We start from the raw sequence: 24,930 nt of genomic DNA, 5'->3' as shown, positions 1-24,930 counted from the left end.
CTGAAAGATGCCGAGTTCTCACTGGAGGTACAAAACACACATCATGACATCTCAATAGCAGATACTCGCAACTAATTTAATCTTTACAAAAAGGCAGCAGTAGGCTCTACAAAATATAAGGGTGCATTCGATTTAGCTTCCATGTGTCTTCCACGCGGTGCTCACTCGGGTGAGCTCCTGACATGAGCTAATTGAACGACCAATCACCCTCTCGAGGTGACGTCATGCGCATTAGGCCAGCCCCAAAGTGACCCACTCCACAAGCAGGGCACCTGGGGGCTGACCCGGGTGAGCCCCTGGAATGGCGACAAAGCTATTCGAACGTACCGGGAGAAGGACCGGGGTCGACCCAGGGATTCTAACCGAACGCACCCATAGAAGCACAGCACACACACAGTAATTTACAAACATGACAATGTGCAGGTCAAGGGTCAAACTTCTACTGGACGCTACCGTACATACATTGCGACAATAAGCAAAATTCAATATTCCCTCTTAAGTTAAATGTTCCTATGACCAAATGATTATCTACACAAAGCAACAAGATAATTCTTTAAAAGCTCTTTGCGTACGGTCTCCGTATAATTATACATCTATACTTTTATTGTAGGATTCTTGATGTACACCTCTTTCGTTGACAGTTTTAAAAATACCATAAAACTTTAACAGTCCCCGTTTAAACAATAATTGTATATAACTTGTGTTGATGTCTGAGTTAAAACAAACAAAATACTCACTAAATAAAGTTCAGTACCGATCCGAAAAAAAAAGTTTTTTTTTTTTTTTTTGTCTGGAATACTTTGGAAAATCAAGGGGGAAAACATTAAGATTGTTGCGCTTATTTCCATTGCCGCAAATAAATATATATACAAAATCTGAGTGTTATCAACGCGAACATTATGCAATTATTTAAAAAATATTGACAGAAATAATGCACAATAAAATTCACAACTCTTTTGTACACTACACAGACTGAGAAAGAATTCACGATGTTGAATTGATTTGAATTGAGTTGAAAGTTGATGAAAATGAAGCCACGAAGTGAAGGTTTTTCGTTTCCTAAACGTAACTTATTTACAGCCAAGCAGCTCAAAACGCAGGCAGATGGAAACGTTCCATTCAACGGGCACGATGCGAATCTTGACCGCCAAGACGGGCTTGAAGAAGCGTCTCTCCACGATGCTGTGTTCATCTGTGTTGCCATTGAATATCTAAATAGAGAATAAAAGGCGTATAGTAAGATGTGTAGGAGGAGTTTATCATCTGAAAAGAAGTGACACCAAAGGAAGCTAATATCTTCATACCTGAGTTTGACCAAGTTGGTCTTTCATGTCAAGAAGACATGCCGGTGAAGGCGGTTCGAACTGCACTTTGTACTTTCTCACCCACTGTGGGGCATAGGGGTTACCATAACGCCCCTGTGTGAGTACCCCATTGACGTAGGTCGGGTTGCCTAAATCCACCTGTATCCACTGGTTGGTATCCTTTACCTCAGCATGCCAAGCTCCTATGGTATTATCATCAGGCGGTAGCTTGTTGAGACGGCCACCAGCCGGTGTTGACATTCGTAGTCCGTTATAGTTACTTGATGCGGAGAGCCTCTCATCAGGGATCGAACCATCTTCAAGACCGAGTTTCTCTGGACCAGAAAAAGAAAGATATACGTAACGATTTATTGTACTCATAATGCCTACATTGCAGAAAGGACTCCACATAAACTTCTTAATAATACTTTCACATCAGTTCAACATTCAAGTCAATATCTATTTATTGTCGTGTATTAGGAGAATGATTACGAGTAAAAGAAAAGGCAACAAGAATACTAAATAACAGAAACATAAAAGGTTTGGCTCATAAATATACATAACATAAAATACACGTGAATATCAACAAAATATAGAAATTGAACCACGTTATCGCAACCATCTACCATCTTATAAAACGGTTAACTGCACTATAGACAGAAAAGAATCCTCAAATGTGTTCGTCTTTAGACATAGTTGTCGGACCCTGCATTGGGTGATTCTAAGTAATTTGAGGGTGAAAGCGACACGTTGCCTTGGACCGGACGAGTTGGTCTATGAAAACCGTTTGAAACCGTTTGTTATGAAATGCATAATGGATGGAAAGATGTTTTAAAAGTAGAATATGATGTCCACTCAAACATTCCTCGAAATTGCACGGTTTTCCTTACGTCATGAACTAATACGGTCGGCCATTTTTGTTTGTGGAGTCAAATTTTGGACTCCACAAAATGGCCAACCGTGTTAGTTCGCAAAGCAAAAGGAAACCGTGCAATAAATTCGAGGCATGTTTGTGTGGATCATCATAATTCTACTTTTGTCTGATTACTCACCGAAACCAACACAGACCTTCAAAGGAGCACACTTTACATTGCCCGAAACATTAATCTGTAGAGCAAGGTAAGAACGAACACAATATTGTAATTGATATCAAATTCATATTGTGTAATTTAAATATAAATAAATTGGTTTTATATTAGAGAAATACACAATAACGAATTTTACAAGTACCTGGCAAGTCATTGGTTTTGCAGTTGCGTCGTAATAGGAAAAATGCGGCATTCCTTGTAAGTTGTCACAGACGTGCTCAGCACTGGCGGTGTTCATCTGACAAACTTGATTGATGTGATCATAGTTGAAAGAAAAACATCCATGATGGCTTAGACACCGAACTGAACATCTGACGGCAGAGATGCCTGGGATATTCATGAAGGACTGGCCTAGTAGGGCGTGGTGCTCTACCGGCTGGTACCAGACCCCTCGGTAAAGACCACTCACCCTATAAGACGCTGAAACCTCAATAATTATCTCAAGCAAGAGGAAAATCAAACTACTCAAGACAGCCATTTTCTCACTCTGGTTTGAAATGCTAAGTTGCTGCGAACACAAACAATAGCCACCCCTACTCAGTGAGTGGGGCGAGGTCGTTGTTTAATAGACTGCAAGGATATCCATCGCCATGGTAATCGAAAACACAAGTTATTCTGGTCGTCTACGTCACAGCAACAATAACCGGATTGAAAACCGCTCTAGTTATCAATAATTAAAGGCAGTGGGCACTATTGGTAATTGTCAAAGACTAGCCTTCACAGTTGGTGTATCTCAACATATGCATAAAACAACAAACCTGTGAAAATTTGAGCTCAATCGGTCATCGAACTTGCGAGATAATAATGAAAGAAAAAATACCCTCGTAACACGAAGTTGTGTGCGTTTAGATAGTTGATTTCGAGACCCCAAGTTCTAAACTTGAGGTCTCGAAATCAAATTCGTGGAAAATTACTTCTTTCTCGAAAACTATGGCACTTCAGAGGGAGCCGTTTCTCACAATGTTTTATACCATCAACCTCTCCTCATTATTACTCGTCACCAAGAAAGGTTTTATGCTGATAAATATTTTGAGTAATTACCAATAGTGTCCACTGCCTTTAACAAAGAAAATAATAATATAATAATAGGCTAATATCGAAGTCTTATATGGCGCACGTATCTACCAAACAAGGTACTCATCAAGGCGCCGAGTATACAAACTTTCAGAAAGTTAGGTTATTGCAGTGATGAATTCTGAGACCCAATTATTTTCGATAAGTGCACTGGGTTCTTTTACATGCGTTACACAACACATGTGACAAACTGCTTTACGTCCCATCCGAAGGACGAAGCAATGGTTAAATATTCACTAAATTTAAATATTTGTACTTTTAGACAAACGCAAAGCTGTTACAATTTTTAGGATATGCAATCCAGGCCTGCAAGTGGCCGTTGACATGACTGTATCTTACACCTAAAATGTGACTATACAACTGTCACCAAAACAATGTTTGGAAAGGGGTGTTGTATTCTGTATTGACATTTAAAGACACTGGACACCTTGGTAATTGTCATACCAGTCTTCTCACTTGGTGTATCCCAACATTGTAATGCAATTATAATAACAAACCTGTGAAAAATTTAACTCAAATTGGTCGTCAAAGTTGCGAGAGAAAACGGAAGAAAAAAAACACCCTTGTCGCACGAAGTTGTGTGCTTTCAGATGCTTGAATTCGAGACCTCAGCTGAGGTCTCGAATTCAATTTAATTTTTTTTTTGAGAAATTGCTTCTTTCTCAAAAAGTGCGTTACTTCAGAGGGAGTGGTTTCTCACAAAGTGTTCTTCTTTCGATAGCTCTCCATTGCTCGTTACCAAGTAAGTTGTTAAGCCAAGTAAGTAGTTATTGTTTACCATAAGTGTCCATGCCGTTCCTTTAAAATGGAGCCTTGGATAATATACTGTGATGACCCCCCCCCCCCAAAAAAAAAAAAAAAAAAAAGAAAAAAAAAATTGACAACACCCATGTAGGGGCATGTTGTTGGCCACATAGTTAAATTTTGCCGCGGTTCGAAGGATCATAGCTAGCTCCATGGACGGAGAAACCATTGGTGCACACTTGAAACGATCATTAATTTTCAAAAAGAGAATTCATAATTTTGATGCGAATTGTGCAAATGTTTCAATGATATGCGAGAACCTCATAATTCAATTTTCTGCTCGGTTTGCTAGAGAAACCATTGAAGTGTGTAATTTGGCCATCGCGCCAAGGTTCTATACACAATGGGAAGCAATAGACTTGACCAAGTCTTAATTCCGTGTCCAACCGTTGCAGCTGCGTTGTTTGTACAATAAGCATAGACTCGTTGTAGTTGGAGACTTGAACCACTCTATCCATTTACCAGACTGAGACAACCGAGTGCTCAGCGCAGACTAATCATGCCCTTTTCGAAACGACAGGATTTGGCTTTGGATTCGGCTAAGGCTAGCTTGGCTCTTCGGTCGTTTTGACAATTGTGCGTGGTTTGCGTATACGCGGCCGGGGTTTCAGACGAGAGAATGGAGCCTCAAGCCGAATCAATCCCCAAAGCCGTGGTTTCGAAAAGGGCCTATATGAACACCCGAATATTTGTATTTACTTTAAAAAATGTCAATAATTCAATTTTTGTTTTACTTGCTTATTTTATTTTACTTAATCTTTAGAAACCTAATTATTTGAAAGATTGATGTAACCCTTCCTTATGGTATTGAGTTACTTGTATATTCCTTTTGGAAATCAAATTAAATCTAATCTAATTTAATTCCCATTGACACTTTAAAACCAATAATTCAAGGAATACAGACACAAAATAATAAAAAAAGAAATCAAATCAAATCAAATTATGCTAATTTTATTCACAATAACACTTTTAAACCAAATTATAATTCAGACAACTAGAAACCACGTTCAGTTTGATCATACTTAAGCTAGACTAATTCCTTTCTAATGTAATAAAATTCAACTAGTATTCTAATGGCTTCAAGTTGCGTGTGGCCCAGTCTCAGAGAGCTGCTTTACCACAAAAAGTACAAGTAACTAAGCAGAAAAAAATTATGCTAACAAGAAAAGGTATCATGCCATGCCAAGTGATTTCCTGTGTAGTTCCAGTATGGCAGGAGGTTCTACCCCCCCCCCCCCCCCCCCACCGGGAGATTCTGTCCCCCATTGAGCTGTGTACAAACTACTTTTAATAGCGCCCTCTTTTAAAGTCATCCTCCTTCAGCCCATGTTCATTTCCCATTATGGGGAACAGGATCCCCGGCGGACAGATTTCCTGGCAGTGTGAAAATGTGAGAAGTTTGGGACACTAGGAAGTTATCCCACTTCACCCAGAAATATAGGCATGCTCGGAGCTATGTTAACAATGGTGTTCCTAGTATGTTTGCTGCCACCTAGTGTTCAAAAGTCTCCAATTAACATTGACAAACTAGTTCATAAAAATATTCACAAAACAAACTTTTGAATGAAATCTCACTCTGCTTAAAGAATTGGTAAGAAACAAAAATCGTGAGGATCACAGATTTACATTCAACTTACACGGTCAAATGATGATGATAGTTGAAAACAACCCATTGAAATATTTTTGTTTTAAATGTCATATCTGGAGTTTATCGTTTAGTGTGCGCTTTATTAATTTTTCTTTTTGCATCGATTTCATGCGAAAATGCCATAAACTGCTGATCCTCTTCTTTAACTGTTCCAACAAAAGACACTGCAACCCACTGGAAAGGGAAGAGCCGACTACTTAACATCTCATTAGTGATCTGGGTTTCTTCCAGGTTCCTTCTTCAAACATGCGTATCTCATAATTCTGCAAAGGGGGGGGGGGGGGGGAATTAAATACAAAAATTATGGTTTGTCAACATTTTTTTTCTTCAATATTAGGTATTGATGTTCTGTACACAAATATAGTAGTGGCCGCGCAATAAAGGTGAGATTCTTTATCGCTACGCCTGATCCTGCAAGGTTTTAAACATCCATTTCAGACCAATACACTAAGAGTAGTTTATAAAATGAATAATGACATCATACAAAACTCTTTTTCTATATAATATTGTTTTGTTCCTGTCCTCGGACTAAGTTTTGCGGAGGTTCAAATGTCCCAATGACGCTAAATGATTGCGGGTATGTGGCGCACTAAATACATGTAGATCCCATTGAGTACCGGTATATCGAGTGCATTGCGCCTGCGTAAAGCTAGCGAATGCGCGCCAACACGCATATCTTTCAGCACTGGACATTATTCCAAGGGAAGTTCCCAAACATTATCTGTGTCAAAACTTGAAACTTCCACAAGTTTATCATGGTCATATGAAGGGCTTTTACCCATTACAAATGAGTCAGAAATTTTGCCAATAATATGCTAAAAATTATGTACACATTCAAACCAAGTAACTATACACTAGACTGGCACTAGTCATTCTTTTATTTAATTTCTCAATCTGAATGTCTTGTCTGAATGCCTCGACCAAAATGTTTCATTAATGTTTTGTGTATTTCAGCAGTAGAAAAAACAAAGGATATTTTACATTTTAACAAAGAATGACGGCCATCTTGAAATAAAAAGCCCCTCCTCCTGCCTTTTTTTGAGAAACCCGGACGCTAAACATGTTTCTTTTTTTACTCGGCCTTATTGTGACAAGTGCATGGAGGAAGAAAATACAAGTGTAAGCCATTAAAAAATAATCAAAATCAAAATACAGGATTGAAATTGTGGGTGTATAATAATCACATTTTAGTTATGAAACTGATAATTATTTAAAATAGGCCTACCTCTCAATTCCACCGCTTGCTTCAAAGGAGAAGAAAATAATAAGTAACCTTTTTCGCTGCCAAAAAAGTTCCAGGTGAAAACTAGCTTATCCTTTCAACATGTCCGTCATGAAATAAATGGATTTTTCCCATTGATCTCCATTATACTGACTGGATAGGACATCGCGTCCAAACGCAAGCCGCGCGCGTATTTTTTCAAACGGGTGAAGACCGTTCGTCACACGAAATGCGTTGTACACTTTTAAACGGAGTTGCTGCAAGCGGAGAGAAGTTTTCGTCCTTTTAATTGTCATTTGGGGATTAATGCAATTGGAATCGGATCAAACAAACTAAAAATGCTGATGGTGAAGTCGTGCGCGGCTGTCAATCACTGGAGGAGGGAAAACTGAGTCGGCAAAGGGATTGTCTTTCCATAAGTAGGTAGGCCTTTGCATTTTTTAGCGATTCATATTATTATTATTATATCTAACGTTACAAATATAAGCCGGAAATTTAAACTATCTTTCATAAAAATAATTATTATAGGCCAAGTATTTGTTATTTTTACCGAGCAATACTATTTTTGTTTTCGCTCCGTTACAGATGGTTGTCTGGAATCGACGAGGACGGGAAACCCGGATTTCAACAGATGTTTGTCATAGCATCAATAATTAAAAGGTTCGGGAAAGCGACAAGTATATGCGAATTATGTACAGACGATACAAGTTCGTTGAGAGGATCAGTCATCTCGGAAATAGCCGACTTCGTTATTTGTGACCAAAATAAAAATATTTATTTCTGGCGGAACAGTAAAACGGTTATGGAAGTTTTGCTGTTGGGATTGTTTTTCAATTAACAATTAACTCTCAATTATCTATACTATTAAAAGCGTAACCCGCGCCATCTTGGATTGAAAATTAGAAGTTCCAGTGGCATGGCATCCTTGTGGAATCCAACACGGTTGTGTCGTTTCAGACGTCGGGTTGCAAGTCTACAAAACCCTGACCCGAACTCCCTCTTAAGAGTTGTCTGATTGGCTCGAGTCACGAGCGATATCTCCTTACATGTGTGGTTGTCTGGTTTTGATATGGGCCACCTGTTGGTCGAAGGGGGAAGCCGCAGGCTGCACACAGAGTCACCTCTGTGGTTGTCTGGTTTTGATATGGGCCACCTGTTGGTCTAGGGGCAGGGGGGAAGCTGTAGGCTGCACACAGAGCCACCTCTTTAGGTTTGAAGTGGGTGGCAACCTCTGACTCCCATTAACATTCCAGAGTGACTCATTGATGTTTGGCAGAGGGGTAAATGGCACTGTGTATATACCATTTTGTACAGGGGGGTTTAATTTCGCGTGTTAAATAAAAAACATTAGGCTTTAATACATGCATCTGTTACATATGTGTTTATTACAATTAAGTCACTCATGTAGGCCTACCCAACTTTCCAGCATTTTTTAAACGCATCAAACAGCAACCCATTGTTGTGAAACTTGATTTGTTCCATTTAACTCTGCACCATTAGTGGTACAGTCCATATGTCATCCCCCGCACACAGAACGTATACACGCAAAAGTTGAAACATTTTTCAAAAAGAAAGTGAATACATTACTGATTCTTTTCATATACATTGTATAGGTTTTGCCAGTTAAACCTACAAAAGAGTACATGAAATCACCGTTTAAGAATAGTATGCTTTCATAGTTACGAACTTTGTGAAACATCAACAGCTGTTTTGAAGCTGTAAACGAACATTCCATTCAAAGTACTGAAGCAACAAAATTGTTAGAACGCAGTTTGGTCAGGACTCAGGATGTAGATTTTGCCAAATCCGTTTTGTATTAAGCAATCGGCCGTCGGGTTTTGTTAACGAAAGAGCCTTCATGTGCAGCTGAATCGGGTACTTTTTACGAATTTCTCCATACAAAATTAACCAAACTGGCCTACAAACCCTTAAAACAACAAGGCAAATGTTTTGTGAAAGTGAATTAAGTGAGAGGATGTAGGGGTAGCTTGCCTACAAACCCTCAAAATAACTAGGCAAATGTTTTTTTTCTGAAAGTGAATTGAGTGAGAGAATGTAGGAGTAGTTATTAAAGACCAATAAAATTACCGTTTCTATTATTTTAGTTTGTATAGGGTTCCACAGATAATTATGCTAAAATTGGATGTTTATCAGGGGACTTCGTCACGCGGGGCGCGCGCCACGGCGGATGTTGACCAGAAAGTTTACATGAGAATTAATTGATATGAGAATAAACTAAAAGTTAATGAGGCCGACGCTCTGTTACTCCCAAAAGCGGTGGTAAAAACAGTAGATTAGATGTTGCACAGCATGTTCCGAAAACTCGCTTTATTTGGTGCTCCGACAACTTTGTATGCGTCGTTGGACGTACGCTCAATAAATCACGATGAATGGGGCCTTAGATTGTAAAATCGTGTACACGTTATTGGAAACAAAGCCAAAATCATTTAACAATTATAGCAACCAATCATTAAATTTATTTATTTTCAATACAATTTTGCAAAAATTTACTTTGTCGTTAAAGTCCATACCAACTGGCGCGGTTTTTTTTATCTGCTGTATACCAGAACTTCTTCGAAGCTTCCTTTTCAGTCAGATAAACTCCGCGGCTATTAGTGGCTGTGATTATGAGTTTGTTTGAAAAGAGGGTACCACTTTCATACAAGCCTTTTTAGTCGGATATCTCCTCTGCTATTAGCAGCGTTGATTTTCATTGAGGGGGGGGGGGGAGACCAGACTTAGACCACTCAAATCCGTGGCTATCGGTGACTATAGATTTGTTGCTAAGGGAACCAAATACCACTGCTGATTCCAAATTCAGCGTGTTATACATTGTCCGATTGGCCCATCTCCATATAAATTAACCAAACTGGACGTACAAACCCTCAACATAACAAGGCAAATGTTTCACAAAGTTCGTAACTATAATGAAAGCAGTTTGGGCGGGACTCAGGATGTACATTTTGCCAAGTGTAACTGAATTATACCAAAATGTGCTCAACAAAATAAGTGTGTGATTGGAGCAGTGTACGCGCTATATTTTTAGTCGACTAAGCATTATTACCCTTACAGTCATCTTAGCTGGGAAATACTCAGTGCTGTGGATAAAATTGATACAATGACAAAAGCCGATTGAATTAAAACTACGCGTAAGAGAGGCGAAACATAATCCACATTGCGGATAATGCATTGGCCCGCTCGATCAACACTAAAATATTACGAAATACCCTACATATCATGCCAAGTACCATCATTGCCAAGTATACCCATCCCCAATATTAAAGCTCAATTCCAGAAACGAACACCAATTCCTTTAGTTGGAGAATGCAAGAGAGAAGGTGAGGAGAGGAGGCGACGCGTCGCGACGTTTCACAACTAAGTTGTGCACGCTCAACAATTAATTTTTATCAAAATACAACATTATTTACAAATTTCCATACCGATTATAAATACAATTTCTTATCCAATCCTACGAAATGAGTATTACCTGTAAGAATAACTCCCTTACCCCCACATTACCTTTTACAACATTTGTATACTACAATCCTCCTCATCTAGCGGGGTGCCGCGCGAAGCGCGGCATCCCGCTAGTCAGTATAATGGAGATCAATGATTTTGCCCTGCAAGGTGTAGCATAGCGCCCTCTATTGACTTGTTGTCATACAGGTTTATTATTCAAAGGTTAAAGTTCAGAGGTGAATAAAGAACAAGGCTCCATCTTGATTCACGTTGCAACTCAAACAACTACGTTTTATAGCTTCCATATTTCTCTACCTTTGTTTCGAAATATTATACAAGGTATAATAATGCGATGGAGCGATCTGTCGGCAAAAGAGAAATCATGTATACAGGATCAATTGTAATTTGTGCCTGTATTAAATGTTCTCACTTTTCCTCGAGATGTAAACCTAATTTGTATTATTAAAAAAAAAAATTGTAACCCTTCCTTAGGGTAAGGTATATGTACAGTATATCCCGTTTGGAATAAAACAAGAGATTTAAAAATCAAATCAGCTTTGTGCAGTAAAGACCAGAGTTAAAAAATAAAGAGAGTGTGACTTCATTTCAGATTTCGATTCCATTTCATTTTAAGGTACTTTGAGCTGATCAACTATTTTGTCATGCTCTCTGATCTGTATAGTCGGACTTGGGGTGGTGGGGGGGGGGGGTGGCTATTCAACTGAAAGATGCCGAGTTCTCACTGGAGGTACAAAACACACATCATGACATCTCAATAGCAGATACTCGCAACTAATTTAATCTTTACAAAAAGGCAGCAGTAGGCTCTACAAAATATAAGGGTGCATTCGATTTAGCTTCCATGTGTCTACCACGCGGTGCTCACTCGGGTGAGCCCCTGACATGAGCTAATTGAACGATCAATCACCCTCTCGAGGTGACGTCGGGCGCATTAGGTCAGCCCCAAAGTGACCCACTCCACAAGCAGGGCACCTGGGGGCTGACCCGGGTGAGCCCCTGGAATGGCGTCAAAGCTATTCGAACGTACCGGGAGAAGGACCGGGGTCGACCCAGGGATTCTAACCGAACGCACCCATAGAAGCACAGCACACACACAGTAATTTACAAACAACATGACAATGTGCAGGTCAAGGGTCAAACTTCTATTGGACGCTACCGTACATACATTGCGACAATAAGCAAAATTCAATATTCCCTCTTAAGTTAAATGTTCCTATGACCAAATGATTATCTACACAAAGCAACAAGATAATTCTTTAAAAGCTCTTTGCGTACGGTCTCCGTATAATTATACATCTATACTTTTATTGTAGGATTCTTGATGTACACCTCTTTCGTTGACAGTTTTAAAAATACCATAAAACTTTAACAGTCCCCGTTTAAACAATAATTGTATATAACTTGTGTTGATGTCTGAGTTAAAACAAACAAAATACTCACTAAATAAAGTTCAGTACCGATCCGAAAAAAAAAATATTTTTTTTTTTTGTCTGGAATACTTTGGAAAATCAAGGGGGAAAACATTAAGATTGTTGCGCTTATTTCCATTGCCGCAAATAAATATATATACAAAATCTGAGTGTTATCAACGCGAACATTATGCAATTATTTAAAAAATATTGACAGAAATAATGCACAATAAAATTCACAACTCTTTTGTACACTACACAGACTGAGAAAGAATTCACGATGTTGAATTGATTTGAATTGAGTTGAAAGTTGATGAAAATGAAGCCTCGAAGTGAAGGTTTTTCGTTTCCTAAACGTAACTTATTTACAGCCAAGCAGCTCAAAACGCAGGCAGATGGAAACTTTCCACTCAACGGGCACGATGCGAATCTTGACCGCCAAGACGGGCTTGAAGAAGCGCCTCTCCACGACGCTGTGTTCATCTGTGTTGCCATTGAATATCTAGAAAGAGAATAAAAAGCGTATAGTAAGATGTGTAGGAGGAGTTTATCATCTGAAAAGAAGTGACACCAAAGGAAGCTAATATCTTCGTACCTGAGTTTGACCAAGTTGGTCTTTCACGTCAACAAGACAAGCCGGTGAGGGCGGTTCGAACTGCACTTTGTACTTTGTCACCCACTGCGGGGCATAGGGGTTACCATAACGCCCCTGTGTAAGTACCCCAGTGACGTAGGTCGGGTTGCCTAAATCCACCTGTATCCACTGGTTGGTATCCTTTACCTCAGCATGCCAAGCTCCTATGGTATTATTATCAGGCGGTAGCTTGTTGAGACGGCCACCAGCCGGTGTTGACATTCGTAGTCCGCTATAGTTACTTGATGCGGAGAGCCTCTCATCAGGGATCGAACCATCTTCAAGACCGAGTTTCTCTGGATCAGAACAAGAAAGATATAAGTAACAGTTTATTGTACTCATAATGCCCACATTGCAGAAAGGACTCCACATAAACTTCTTAATAATACTTTCACATCAGTTCAACATTCAAGTCAATATATATTTATTGTCGTGTATTAGGAGAATGCTTACAAGTAAAAGAATAGGCAACAAGAATACTAAATAACAGAAACATAAAAGGTTTGGCTCATAAATATACAAAACAAAAATGATAAGGTTATTTGGCGATGTCTTGTTGAGACGGCCACCAACTGCTGTACTCTTATCTATGTCTTCCCAGTTACTTGATGCGGAGAGGCTCTCATCGGGAATCGAACCATCTTCAAGACCAAGTTTCTCTGGATCAGGAACGGAAAGATTGTCTCATACTCATCATGCCTTCATTGCAGAAAGGACTCAACAAAAAAATCTTAAAATTATGTTCACATGCTCCCACAAAATAACGTTAACATCTGATTACTCACCAAAACCCAAACAGGTGTTTACTGGAGCGTTGTCAGAAACACTACCATTCTGTGGAGCAAGGTACAATTCATTTTGTTTAATTAAAGTCACCTGGAAGTGGTATTTTGTCAAATTACAGTTGTTGTTATGTATGTGTTTTGACGAGTGGAATGTGAATAAACAGTTAACTAAGGTTCTAAAAAATCAGTTCTTATCTTATTTACAAATTTAAGAATAGGCCCCAACCCGAGAGGACGCTGTTCGTGACGTCAATCGAGGCGCGATTTTTGAAGAGAAAATGCTGTAGATCTACGCATTAAATTGTTAACCAATCGAGTTTTTTTATAGATCATTGTTAATTCTCCCTTCACAGTTGATTTGTCGAAGCTAATGATGATGAAATAATTTAGCTCTTACCCACTACGATTCGAATAACTTACCGAAAGAATCTTGAGAAAAAAAAATTCAGCAAACTCGGGCGGTGCAGGGATTAATCATTAGCTTCGACAAGTCAACTTTGAAGGGAGAATTAACAATGATCTATAAAAAACTAGATGGGTTAACAAATAAATGCGTAGACCTACTAATGACTATTCGAGTTTTCTTTTGATGTTTTGTTTTTGTTTTTGTACAAACACAAGCTAGCGAGATTTCCTCCTACCGCATACAATGTATCGCTAGGCGGCTTGGCGGTCCAGTAGCTAAATGGTTAAAGGCACAAATTGAAAATTTTAACATTTTATCAAAACAGTTCATTACAAATAAAAGCTTTTAACTTAAAAATTTCTAATCATACCAAGGAACGTCCTTATAATCACTGGTTAAAATACATATTTGTTGATATTTTGTTTATTTTCTCTACTGGCTTTCAAGAAGGATTTTCCCATCACTCTATGATGATTGTGTTAATACACCATTTCCATGATCTGTGTTCTCATCATAGCATCCTCAACAAATTCAAATACCTTAAATGTGTCAGAATTTCAAAACTTCTGATCGATGAATACATACAGCCCAGACAAGCATAACATAATGTCAATTTTTACCATTTTCTTTACAAAAAATACAGTAATATTGCGTGCAACAAAACTTTTAAGGTTTGTTTATTAAGAATTTTTTGCAATAAAACATTTCAAACGTAAAACAATTGCCACTGTTTGTTGGTTTTGAAGTGTGCAGACAACAATCTACAATATAATCTTTCGTTACTGTAAACTTTAATCGAAATTACTGTAATTTTTACTATAAATATAACTTGTTTTGTACAGTAAAACTTAACTACTGTACAGATAGTACAGTAATTTACCGTGTAAATAAACGATACCATTTCTCTAACTGTAAAAAGTACAGCAATTTATCAGTTAATAGAAATACAGCATGACATTTTGTTACTGTATATGAATACAGTAAAACTTTACTTTCAGTTTTACAGTAAGTTACTGGCAACTCAGCTTCCAGTAATTTACTGTAATTTTACAGTGGAACATTACAGTGCAGTGCTAAAAAGACGTCGGACCGGACCACTGCACCATTGCTCCTATGTGTCTGACCAGCCATGCAGACTGACCCCATCTTTAGTTGTTTTGCTGCATCCAGCAGCATTACACTTGGTCGGCATTGCCGCAGCGGCGTAACTAGACATTTTCCTTTTTTTTTGGGGGGGGGGGGGCCAAGTGGGGGCAAAGATTAAATTTGGGGGCCAAAAAAGTGCAAGATTATTATTAAATATGTTAACTGATAGTTGATACACACCAATGCAGTTCTAAAACAGTCTACATATATGTCAGCATGTAACAAAAGATGATCTCAGCAAAAACAATCTGAATGTCTTGTCTGAATGCCTCGACCAAAATGTTTCATTAATGTTTTGGTGTATTTCAGCAGTAGAAAAAACAAAGGATATTTTACATTTTAACAAAGAATGGCGGCCATCTTGAAATAAAAAATTAAAAGCCCCTCCTCCTGCCTTTTTTGAGAAACCCGGACGCTAAACATGTTTCTTTTTTTACTCGGCCTTATTGTGACAAGTGCACGGAGGAAGAAAATACAAGTGTTAGCCATTACAAAAAAATCAAAATACAGGATTGAAATTGTGGGTGTATAATAATCACATTTTAGTTATGAAACTGATAATTATTTAAAATAGGCCTACCTCTCAATTCCACCGCTTACTTCAAAGGAGAAGAAAATAATGGTCTAAGTAACCTTTTTCGCTGCCAAAAAAGTTCCAGGTGAAAACTAGCTTATCCTTTCAACATGTCCGTTATGAAATAAATGGATAGAAAAAGGACAACAACAAAAAATGTGAAAACAAACATGAACGAATTAAATTTACAAGTACCTGGCAAGTTGGTTTTGCAGTTGCGTCGTAATACGACACATTCAGCATTCCTTGAAAGTTGTCACAGTCGTGCTCAGCACTGGCGTTGTTCATCTGACAGACTTGATTGGTGTGATCGTAGTTGAATGAAAAACATCCATGATGGCTGAGACACCGAACTGAACATCTGACGGCAGAGATGCCTGAGATATTCATGAACGACTGGCCTAAAAGGGCGTGGTGCTCTACCGGCTGGTACCAGACCCCTCGGTAAAGACCACTCACACTATAAGACGCTGAAACCTCAAGAAACATCTCAAGCAAGAGGAAAATCAAACTACTCAAGACGGCCATTTTCTCACTCTGGCTTGAAATGGTGAGCTGCCGTTCCCACACGTAGTAATCTACTTCCCCTCAGTAAATTCCTCGAATCGTGATTCAAATTTAACTGCAGAGGAATATGTTGCCATGGTAATAAAAAAACACCATTCTTTCTGGTCATCTTGCGTCACAAAAATCAATAACCCTGCTGATTGCATCCCGCTCTAAATAAGCATACACTCATTTACTTTCCCCTACTCATTTTAGTGAAATCAATTAGGCCACCGCAAGCATATACTTTATGCAAATGGGATGTTATTTTACTTTGAGAATAAAAAAAAATGAAATTGGTTCTCTTTAGTGCACAAAACACAATGGGCTTTCTAATGTCTAATTATCAGGAAAGCAGGCTTTTAAGTTGGTGAACTTGTATACTACAACAAAACAAGAGAAACACAAAAACTAGATATTCGACTCCCAAAATGAACCTTTGTTTTTAAAAATGTCACGTGATACAAGTGTAGTGATCTACCCTAAACCAACTGCAAAGCGTGAGCTTATTACTAAGCGCGAGCGTGCGCGCGGTTGGTTTGGAATTAAGAATATTATGATTTAGAAGAAAGTTAATAACAAGGTTTGGAATAAAGAAAAGGAAATATGTAAAAGGAAGAGTTTAGTTTGAGCTAGACTGGAGAACAGGAGGGTTCGAGAAGAGAACTCTTAATAAAATCATTTATCGTGACAGCAACTTACTTTCGAGTTCAATTTGTCATTTGTTTGTTCTGTGGCGAACTTTAATTATTCAACGGCAACTTCAAGTTCAAGCCCTCCTCCCGATTAACTTACTACTACTACTCCGCACGTACGTGAGGAAGAAGGACCCAAACCCAACCAAGAATATTACACAAGGTTCCGTGATTATGACGTTATTTCAATTTGCCAATAAAATACTTAATGGGAATATTGAATTATACTAGATTCGTCGCTTGATCACACCCTAGGGACGTATCAAAAAGCTCATGTTTTGCCCTGCAAGGTATAATAATGCGATGGAGCGATCTGTCGACAAAAGGGAAATTAGGTACAGGATCAATTGTAATTTGTGCATGTATTAAATGTTCTCACTTTTCCTCGAGATGTAAACCTAATTTGTATTATTATAAGAATTGTTGTAAACCTTCCTTAGGGTAAGGTATATGTACAGTATATTCCGTTTGGAATACAACAAGAAATCAAAAATCAAATCAGCTTTGTGCAGTAAAGACCAGAGTTTAAAAAAAAAGAGTGTGACTTCATTCCAGATTTCGATTCCATTTCAATTTAAGGTACTTTGAGCTGATCAACTATTTTGTCATGCTCTCTGATCTGTATAGTCGGACTTGGGGTGGGGGGGGGGGGGTGGTATTCAACTGAAAGATGCCGAGTTCTCACTGGAGGTACAAAACACACATCATGACATCTCAATAGCAGATACTCGCAACTAATTTAATCTTTACAAAAAGGCAGCAGTAGGCTCACAAAATATAAGGGTGCACATTCGATTTAGCTTCCATGTGTCTACCACGCGGTGCTCACTCGGGTGAGCTCCTGACGTGAGCTAATTGAACGACCAATCACCCTCTCGAGGTGACGTCATGCGCATTAGGCCAGCCCCAAAGTGACCCACTCCACAAGCAGGGCACCTGGGGGCTGACCCGGGTGAGCCCCTGGAATGGCGACAAAGCTATTCGAACGTACCGGGAGAAGGACCGAGGTCGACCCAGGGATTCTAACCGAACGCACCCATAGAAGCACAGCACACTCACAGTAATTTACAAACAACATGACAATGTGCAGGTCAAGGGTCAAACTTCTACTGGACGCTACCGTACATACATTGCGACAATAAGCAAAATTCAATATTCCCTCTTAAGTTAAATGTTCCTATGACCAAATGATTATCTACACAAAGCAACAAGATAATTCTTTAAAAGCTCTTTGCGTACGGTCTCCGTATAATTATACATCTATACTTTTATTGTAGGATTCTTGATGTACACCTCTTTCGTTGACAGTTTTAAAAATACCATAAAACTTTAACAGTCCCCGTTTAAACAATAATTGTATATAACTTGTGTTGATGTCTGAGTTAAAACAAACAAAATACTCACTAAATAAAGTTCAGTACCGATCCGAAAAAAAAAAAAAAAATTTTTTTTTGTCTGGAATACTTTGGAAAATCAAGGGGGAAAACATTAAGATTGTTGCGCTTATTTCCATTGCCGCAAATAAATATATATACAAAATCTGAGTGTTATCAACGCGAACATTATGCAATTATTTAAAAAATATTGACAGAAATAATGCACAATAAAATGCACAACTCTTTTGTACACTACACAGACTGAGAAAGAATTCACGATGTTGAATTGATTTGAATTGAGTTGAAAGTTGATGAAAATGAAGCCTCGAAGTGAAGGTTTTTCGTTTCCTAAACGTAACTTATTTACAGCCAAGCAGCTCAAAACGCAGGCAGATGGAAACTTTCCACTCAACGGGCACGATGCGAATCTTGACCGCCAAGACGGGCTTGAAGAAGCGCCTCTCCACGACGCTGTGTTCATCTGTGTTGCCATTGAATATCTAGAAAGAGAATAAAAAGCGTATAGTTAAAGATGTGTAGGAGGAGTTTATCATCTGAAAAGAAGTGACACCAAAGGAAGCTAATATCTTCATACCTGAGTTTGACCAAGTTGGTCTTTCATGTCAAGAAGACATGCCGGTGAGGGCGGTTCGAACTGCACTTTGTACTTTGTCACCCACTGCGGGGCATAGGGGTTACCATAACGCCCCTGTGTGAGTACCCCAATGACGTAGGTCGGGTTGCCTAAATCCACCTGTATCCACTGGTTGGTATCCTTTACCTCAGCATGCCAAGCTCCTATGGTATTATCATCAGGCGGTAGCTTGTTGAGACGGCCACCAGCCGGCGTTGACATTCGTAGTCCGTTATAGTTACTTGATGCGGAGAGGCTCTCATCAGGGATCGAACCATCTTCAAGACCGAGTTTCTCTGGATCAGAAAAAGAAAGATATAAGTAACGATTTATTGTACTCATAATGCCTACATTGCAGAAAGGACTCCACATAAACTTCTTAATAATACCTTTACAGCAGTTCAACATTCAAGTCAATATATATTTATTGTCGTGTATTAGGAGAATGATTACGAGTAAAAGAATAGGCAACAAGAATACTAAATAACAGAAACATAAAAGGTTTGGCTCATAAATATACATAACATAAAATACACGTGAATAAACAACAAAATATAGAAATTGAACCACGTTATCGCAACCATCTACCATTTAATAAAACGGTTAACTGCACTATAGACAGAACGGAATCCTCAAATGTGTTCGTCTTTAGACATAGGTGTCGGACCCTGCATTGGGTGATTCTAAGTAATTTGAGGGTGAAAGTGACACGTTGCCTTGGACCGGACGAGTTGGTCTATGAAAACCGTTTGAAACCGTTTGTTATGAAATGCATAATGGATGGAAAGATGTTTTAAAAGTAGAATAAGATGTCCACTCAAACATTCCTCGAAATTGCACGGTTTTCCTTACGTCATGAACTAATACGGTCGGCCATTTTTTTTGTGGAGTCAAATTTTGGACTCCACAAAATGGCCAACCGTGTTAGTTCGCAAAGCAAAAGGAAACCGTGCAATAAATTCGAGGCATGTTTGTGTGGATCATCATAATTCTACTTTTGTCTGATTACTCACCGAAACCAACACAGACCTTCAAAGGAGCACACTTTACATTGCCCAAAACATTAATCTGTAGAGCAAGGTAAGAACAAACACAATATTGTAATTGATATCAAATTCAAATTGTGTAATTTAAATATAAATAAATTGGTTTTATATTAGAGAAATACACAATAACGAATTTTACCTGGCAAGTCATTGGTTTTGCAGTTGCGTCGTAATAGGAAAAATGCGGCATTCCTTGTAAGTTGTGACAGACGTGCTCAGCACTGGCGGTGTTCATCTGACAAACTTGATTGATGTGATCGTAGTTGAAAGAAAAACATCCATGATGGCTTAGACACCGAACTGAACATCTGACGGCAGAGATGCCTGGGATATTCATGAAGGACTGGCCTAGTAGGGCGTGGTGCTCTACCGGCTGGTACCAGACCCCTCGGTAAAGACCACTCACGCTGTAAGACGCTGAAACCTCAATAATTATCTCAAGCAAGAGGAAAATAAAACTACTCAAGACAGCCATTTTCTCACTCTGGCTTGAAATGCTAAGTTGCTGCGAACACAAACAATAGCCACCCCTACTCAGTGAGTGGGGCGAGGTCGTTGTTTAATAGACTGCAAGGATATCCATCGCCATGGTAATCGAAAACACAAGTTATTCTGGTCGTCTACGTCACAGCAACAATAACCGGATTGAAAACCGCTCTAGTTATCAATAATTAAAGGCAGTGGGCACTATTGGTAATTGTCAAAGACTAGCCTTCACAGTTGGTGTATCTCAACACATGCATAAAACAACAAACCTGTGAAAATTTGAGCTCAATCGGTCATCGAACTTGCGAGATAATAATGAAAGAAAAAATACCCTCGTAACACGAAGTTGTGTGCGTTTAGACCCCAAGTTCTAAACTTGAGGTCTCGAAATCAAATTCGTGGAAAATTACTTCTTTCTCGAAAACTATGGCACTTCAGAGGGAGCCGTTTCTCACAATGTTTTATACCATCAACCTCTCCTCATTACTCGTCACCAAGAAAGGTTTTATGCTGATAAATATTTTGAGTAATTACCAATAGTGTCCACTGCCTTTAACAAAGAAAATAATAATAATAAATAATAGGCTAATATCGAAGTCTTATATGGCGCACGTATCTACCAAACAAGGTACTCATCAAGGCGCCGAGTATACAAACTTTCAGAAAGATAGGTTATTGCAGTGATGAATTCTGAGACCCAATTATTTTCGATAAGTGCACTGGGTTCTTTTACATGCGTTACACAACACATGGGACCAACGGCTTTACGTCCCATCCGAATGACGAAGCAATGGTCAAATATTAACTAAATTTAAATATTTGTACTTTTAGACAAACGCAAAGCTGTTACAATTTTTAGGTTATGCAATCCAAGCCTGCAAGTGGCCGTTGACATGACTGTATCTTACACCTAAAATGTGACTATACAACTGTCACCAAAACAATGTTTGGAAAGGGGTGTTGTATTCTGTATTGACATTTAAAGACACTGGACACCTTGGTAATTGTCATACCAGTCTTCTCACTTGGTGTATCCCAACATTGTAATGCATATAATAACAAACCTGTGAAAAATTTAACTCAAATTGGTCGTCAAAGTTGCGAGAGAAAACGGAAGAAAAAAACACCCTTGTCGCACGAAGTTGTGTGCTTTCAGATGCTTGAATTCGAGACCTCAGCTGAGGTCTCGAATTCAATTTAAAAAAAATTGTGAGAAATTGCTTCTTTCTCAAAAAGTGCGTTACTTCAGAGTGGTTTCTCACAAAGTGTTCTTCTTTCGATAGCTCTCCATTGCTCGTTACCAAGTAAGTTGTTAAGCCAAGTAAGTAGTTATTGTTAACCATAAGTGTCCATGCCGTTCCTTTAAAATGGAGCCTTGGATAATATACTGTGATGACCCCCCCCCCCCAAAAAAAAAAAAAGAAAAAAAAGTTGACAACACCCATGTAGGGGCATGTTGTTGGCCACATAGTTAAATTTTGCCGCGGTTCGAAGGATCATAGCTAGCTCCATGGACGGAGAAACCATTGGTGCACACTTGAAACGATCATTAATTTTCAAAAAGAGAATTCATAATTTTGATGCGAAATGTGCAAATGTTTCAATGATATGCGAGAACCTCATAATTCAATTTTCTGCTCGGTTTGCTAGAGAAACCATTGAAGTGTGTAATTTGGCCATCGCGCCAAGGTTCTACACAATGGGAAGCAATAGACTTGACCAAGTCTTAAATCCGTGTCAAACCGTTGCAGCTGGGTTGTTTGTACAATAAGCATAGACTCGTTGTAGTTGGAGACTTGAACCAGTCTATCCATTTACCAGACTGAGACAACCGAGTGCTCAGCGCAGGCTAATCATGCCCTTTTCGAAACGACAGGATTTGGCTTTGGATTCGGCTCAGGCTAGCTTGGCTCCTCGGTCGTTTTGACAATTGTGCGTGGTTTGCGTATACGCGGCCGGGGTTTCAGACGAGAGAATGGAGCCTCAAGCCGAATCAATCCCCAAAGCCGTGGTTTCGAAAAGGGCCTATATGAACACCCGAATATTTGTATTTACTTTAAAAAATGTCAATAATTCAATTTTGTTTTACTTGCTTATTTTATTTTACTTAATCTTTAGAAACCTAATTATTTGAAAGATTGATGTAACCCTTCCTTATGGTATTGAGTTACTTGTATATTCCTTTTGGAAATCAAATTAAATCTAATCTAATTTAATTCCCATTGACACTTTAAAACCAATAATTCAAGGAATACAAACACAAAATAATAAAACCAGAAATCAAATCAAATCAAATTATGCTAATTTTATTCACAATAACACTTTTAAACCAAATTATAATTCAGACAACTAGAAACCACCTTCAGTTTGATCATACTTAAGCTAGACTAACTCCTTTCTAATGTAATAAAATTCAACTAGTATTCTAATGGCTTCAAGTTGCGTGTGGCCCAGTCTCAGAGAGCTGCTTTACCACAAAAAGTACAAGTAGCTAAGCAGAACAAAGTTATGCTAACAAGAAAAGGTATCATGCCATGCCAAGTGATTTCCTGTGTAGTTCCAGTATGGCAGGAGGTTCTACCCCCCCCCCCCCCCAAACCGGGAGATTCTGTCCCCCATTGAGCTGTGTACAAACTACTTTTAATAGCGCCCTCTTTTAAAGTCATCCTCCTTCAGCCCATGTTCATTTCCCATTATGGGGAACAGGATCCCCGGCGGACAGATTTCCCGGCAGTGTGAAAATGGGAGAAGTTTGGGACACTAGGAAGTTATCCCACTTCCCCCAGAAATATAGGCATGCTCAGAGCTATGTTAAAAATGGTGTTCCTAATATGTTTGCTGCCACCTAGTGTTCAAAAGTCTCCAATTAACATTGACAAACTAGTTCATAAAAATATTCACAAAACAAACTTTTGAATGAAATCTCACTCTGCTTAAAGAATTGGTAAGAAACAAAAATCGTGAGGATCACAGATTTACATTCAACTTACACGGTCAAATGATGATGATAGTTGAAAACAACCCATTGAAACATTTTTGTTTTAAATGTCATATCTGGAGTTTATCGTTTAGTGTGCACTTTATTAATTTTTCTTTTTGCATCGATTTCATGCGAAAATGCCATAAACTGCTGATCCTCTTCTTTAACTATTCCAACAATAGACACTGCAACCCACTGGAAAGGGAAGAGCCGACTACTTAACATCTCATTAGTGATCTGGGTTTCTTCCAGGTTCCTTCTTCAAACATGCGGATCTCATAATTCTGCAAAGGGGGGGGGGGGGAATTAAATACAAAAATTATGGTTTGTCAACATTATGTTTCTTCAATATTAGGTATTGATGTTCTGTACACAAATATAGTAGTGGCCGCGCAATAAAGGTGAGATTCTTTATCGCTACGCCTGATCCTGCCAAGGTTTTAAACATCCATTTCAGACCAATACACTAAGAGTAGTTTATAAAATGAATAATGACATCATACAAAACTCTTTTTCTATATAATATTGTTTTGTTCCTGTCCTCGGACTAAGTATTGCGGAGGTTCAAATGTCCCAATGACGCTCAATGATTGCGGGTATGTGGCGCACTAAATACATGTAGATCCCATTGAGTACCGGTATTATCGAGTGCATTGCGCCTGCGTAAAGCTAGCGAATGCGCGCCAACACGCATATCTTTCAGCACTGGACATTATTCCAAGGGAAGTTCCCAAACATTATCTGTGTCAAAACTTGAAACTTCCACAAGTTTATCATGGTCATATGAAGGGCTTTTACCCATTACAAATGAGTCACAAATTTGGCCAATATGCTAAAAATTATGTACACATTCAAACCAAGTAACTATACACTAGACTGGCACTAGTTATTCTTTTATTTAATTTCTCAATCTGAATGTCTTGTCTGAATGCCTCGACCAAAATGTTTCATTAATATTTTGTGTATTTCAGCAGTAGAAAAAACAAAGGATATTATACATTATAACAAAGAATGACGGCCATCTTGAAATAAAAAGCCCCTCCTCCTGCCTTTTTTTGAGAAACCCGGACGCTAAACGTGTTTCTTTTTTTACTCGGCCTTATTGTGACAAGTGCACGGAGGAAGAAAATACAAGTGTTAGCCATTAAAAAATAATCAAAATAAAAATACAGGATTGAAACTGTGGGTGTATAATAATCACATTTTAGTTATGAAACTGATAATTATTTAAAATAGGCCTACCTCTCAATTCCACCGCTTGCTTCAAAGGAGAAGAAAATAATAAGTAACCTTTTTCGCTGCCAAAAAAGTTCCAGGTGAAAACTAGCTAATCCTTTCAACATGTCCGTCATGAAATAAATGGATTTTTCCCATTGATCTCCATTATACTGACTGGATAGGACATCGCGTCCAAACGCAGGCCGCGCGCGTATTTTTTCAAACGGGTGAAGACCGTTCGTCACACGAAATGCGTTGTACACTTTTAAACGGAGTTGCTGCAAGCGGAGAGAAGTTTTCGTCCTTTTAATTGTCATTTGGGGATTAATGCAATTGGAATCGGATCAAACAAACTAAAAATGCTGATGGTGAAGT

The 24,930-nt window shown here is 38.7% G+C and overlaps 3 protein-coding genes across 3 annotated transcripts; all 3 read right to left on the bottom strand.

Moving 5' to 3' along the window:
• Positions 1-425: 425 nt before the first annotated feature.
• Positions 426-2,870, bottom strand: LOC139947459 (retinoschisin-like). Its single transcript, XM_071945371.1, has 4 exons — positions 2,535-2,870; positions 2,357-2,411; positions 1,305-1,639; positions 426-1,211 (listed from the first exon to the last, which is right to left on the bottom strand). Exons 1-4 carry the CDS (start codon positions 2,868-2,870, stop codon positions 1,071-1,073), a joined length of 867 nt encoding a protein of 288 aa, XP_071801472.1. The 3' UTR covers positions 426-1,070.
• An 8,713-nt stretch (positions 2,871-11,583) lies between these two features.
• On the bottom strand, positions 11,584-16,546 carry LOC139947203 (retinoschisin-like). The gene is made up of 4 exons (XM_071945073.1): positions 15,770-16,546; positions 13,449-13,497; positions 12,625-12,959; positions 11,584-12,531 (listed from the first exon to the last, which is right to left on the bottom strand). The coding sequence occupies exons 1-4, from the start codon at positions 16,100-16,102 to the stop codon at positions 12,391-12,393; spliced, it is 858 nt and encodes a 285-aa protein (XP_071801174.1). The 5' UTR covers positions 16,103-16,546; the 3' UTR covers positions 11,584-12,390.
• Positions 16,547-18,253: 1,707 nt separating this feature from the next.
• Positions 18,254-20,346, bottom strand: LOC139947585 (retinoschisin-like). The gene is made up of 4 exons (XM_071945532.1): positions 20,011-20,346; positions 19,839-19,893; positions 18,787-19,121; positions 18,254-18,691 (listed from the first exon to the last, which is right to left on the bottom strand). The coding sequence occupies exons 1-4, from the start codon at positions 20,344-20,346 to the stop codon at positions 18,551-18,553; spliced, it is 867 nt and encodes a 288-aa protein (XP_071801633.1). The 3' UTR covers positions 18,254-18,550.
• Positions 20,347-24,930: the final 4,584 nt, after the last annotated feature.

The sequence above is a fragment of the Asterias amurensis genome, chromosome 14 (genome assembly GCF_032118995.1).
Source record: "Asterias amurensis chromosome 14, ASM3211899v1".
NCBI lineage: Eukaryota > Metazoa > Echinodermata > Asteroidea > Forcipulatida > Asteriidae > Asterias > Asterias amurensis.
This window is presented reverse-complemented; position numbering and strand designations above follow the sequence as displayed.

Excerpts from the sequence above, each read along its gene's own strand:
- LOC139947459 (XM_071945371.1), bottom strand. The coding sequence starts at position 2,870 with ATGGCTGTCTTGAGTAGTTTGATTTTCCTCTTGCTTGAGATAATTATT. Across the intron at positions 1,640-2,356 it reads GAAGGTCTGTGTTGGTTTCG|AGAAACTCGGTCTTGAAGAT; the intron begins GTGAGTAATCAG and ends TTTCTGGTCCAG. Across the intron at positions 1,212-1,304 it reads ACCAACTTGGTCAAACTCAG|ATATTCAATGGCAACACAGA; the intron begins GTATGAAGATAT and ends TTCTCTATTTAG.
- LOC139947585 (XM_071945532.1), bottom strand. The coding sequence starts at position 20,346 with ATGGCTGTCTTGAGTAGTTTTATTTTCCTCTTGCTTGAGATAATTATT. Across the intron at positions 19,894-20,010 it reads CAAAACCAATGACTTGCCAG|ATTAATGTTTTGGGCAATGT; the intron begins GTAAAATTCGTT and ends CTTGCTCTACAG. Across the intron at positions 18,692-18,786 it reads ACCAACTTGGTCAAACTCAG|ATATTCAATGGCAACACAGA; the intron begins GTATGAAGATAT and ends TTCTCTTTCTAG.
- LOC139947203 (XM_071945073.1), bottom strand. The coding sequence starts at position 16,102 with ATGGCCGTCTTGAGTAGTTTGATTTTCCTCTTGCTTGAGATGTTTCTT. Across the intron at positions 13,498-15,769 it reads CTGCAAAACCAACTTGCCAG|AATGGTAGTGTTTCTGACAA; the intron begins GTACTTGTAAAT and ends CTTGCTCCACAG. Across the intron at positions 12,532-12,624 it reads ACCAACTTGGTCAAACTCAG|ATATTCAATGGCAACACAGA; the intron begins GTACGAAGATAT and ends TTCTCTTTCTAG.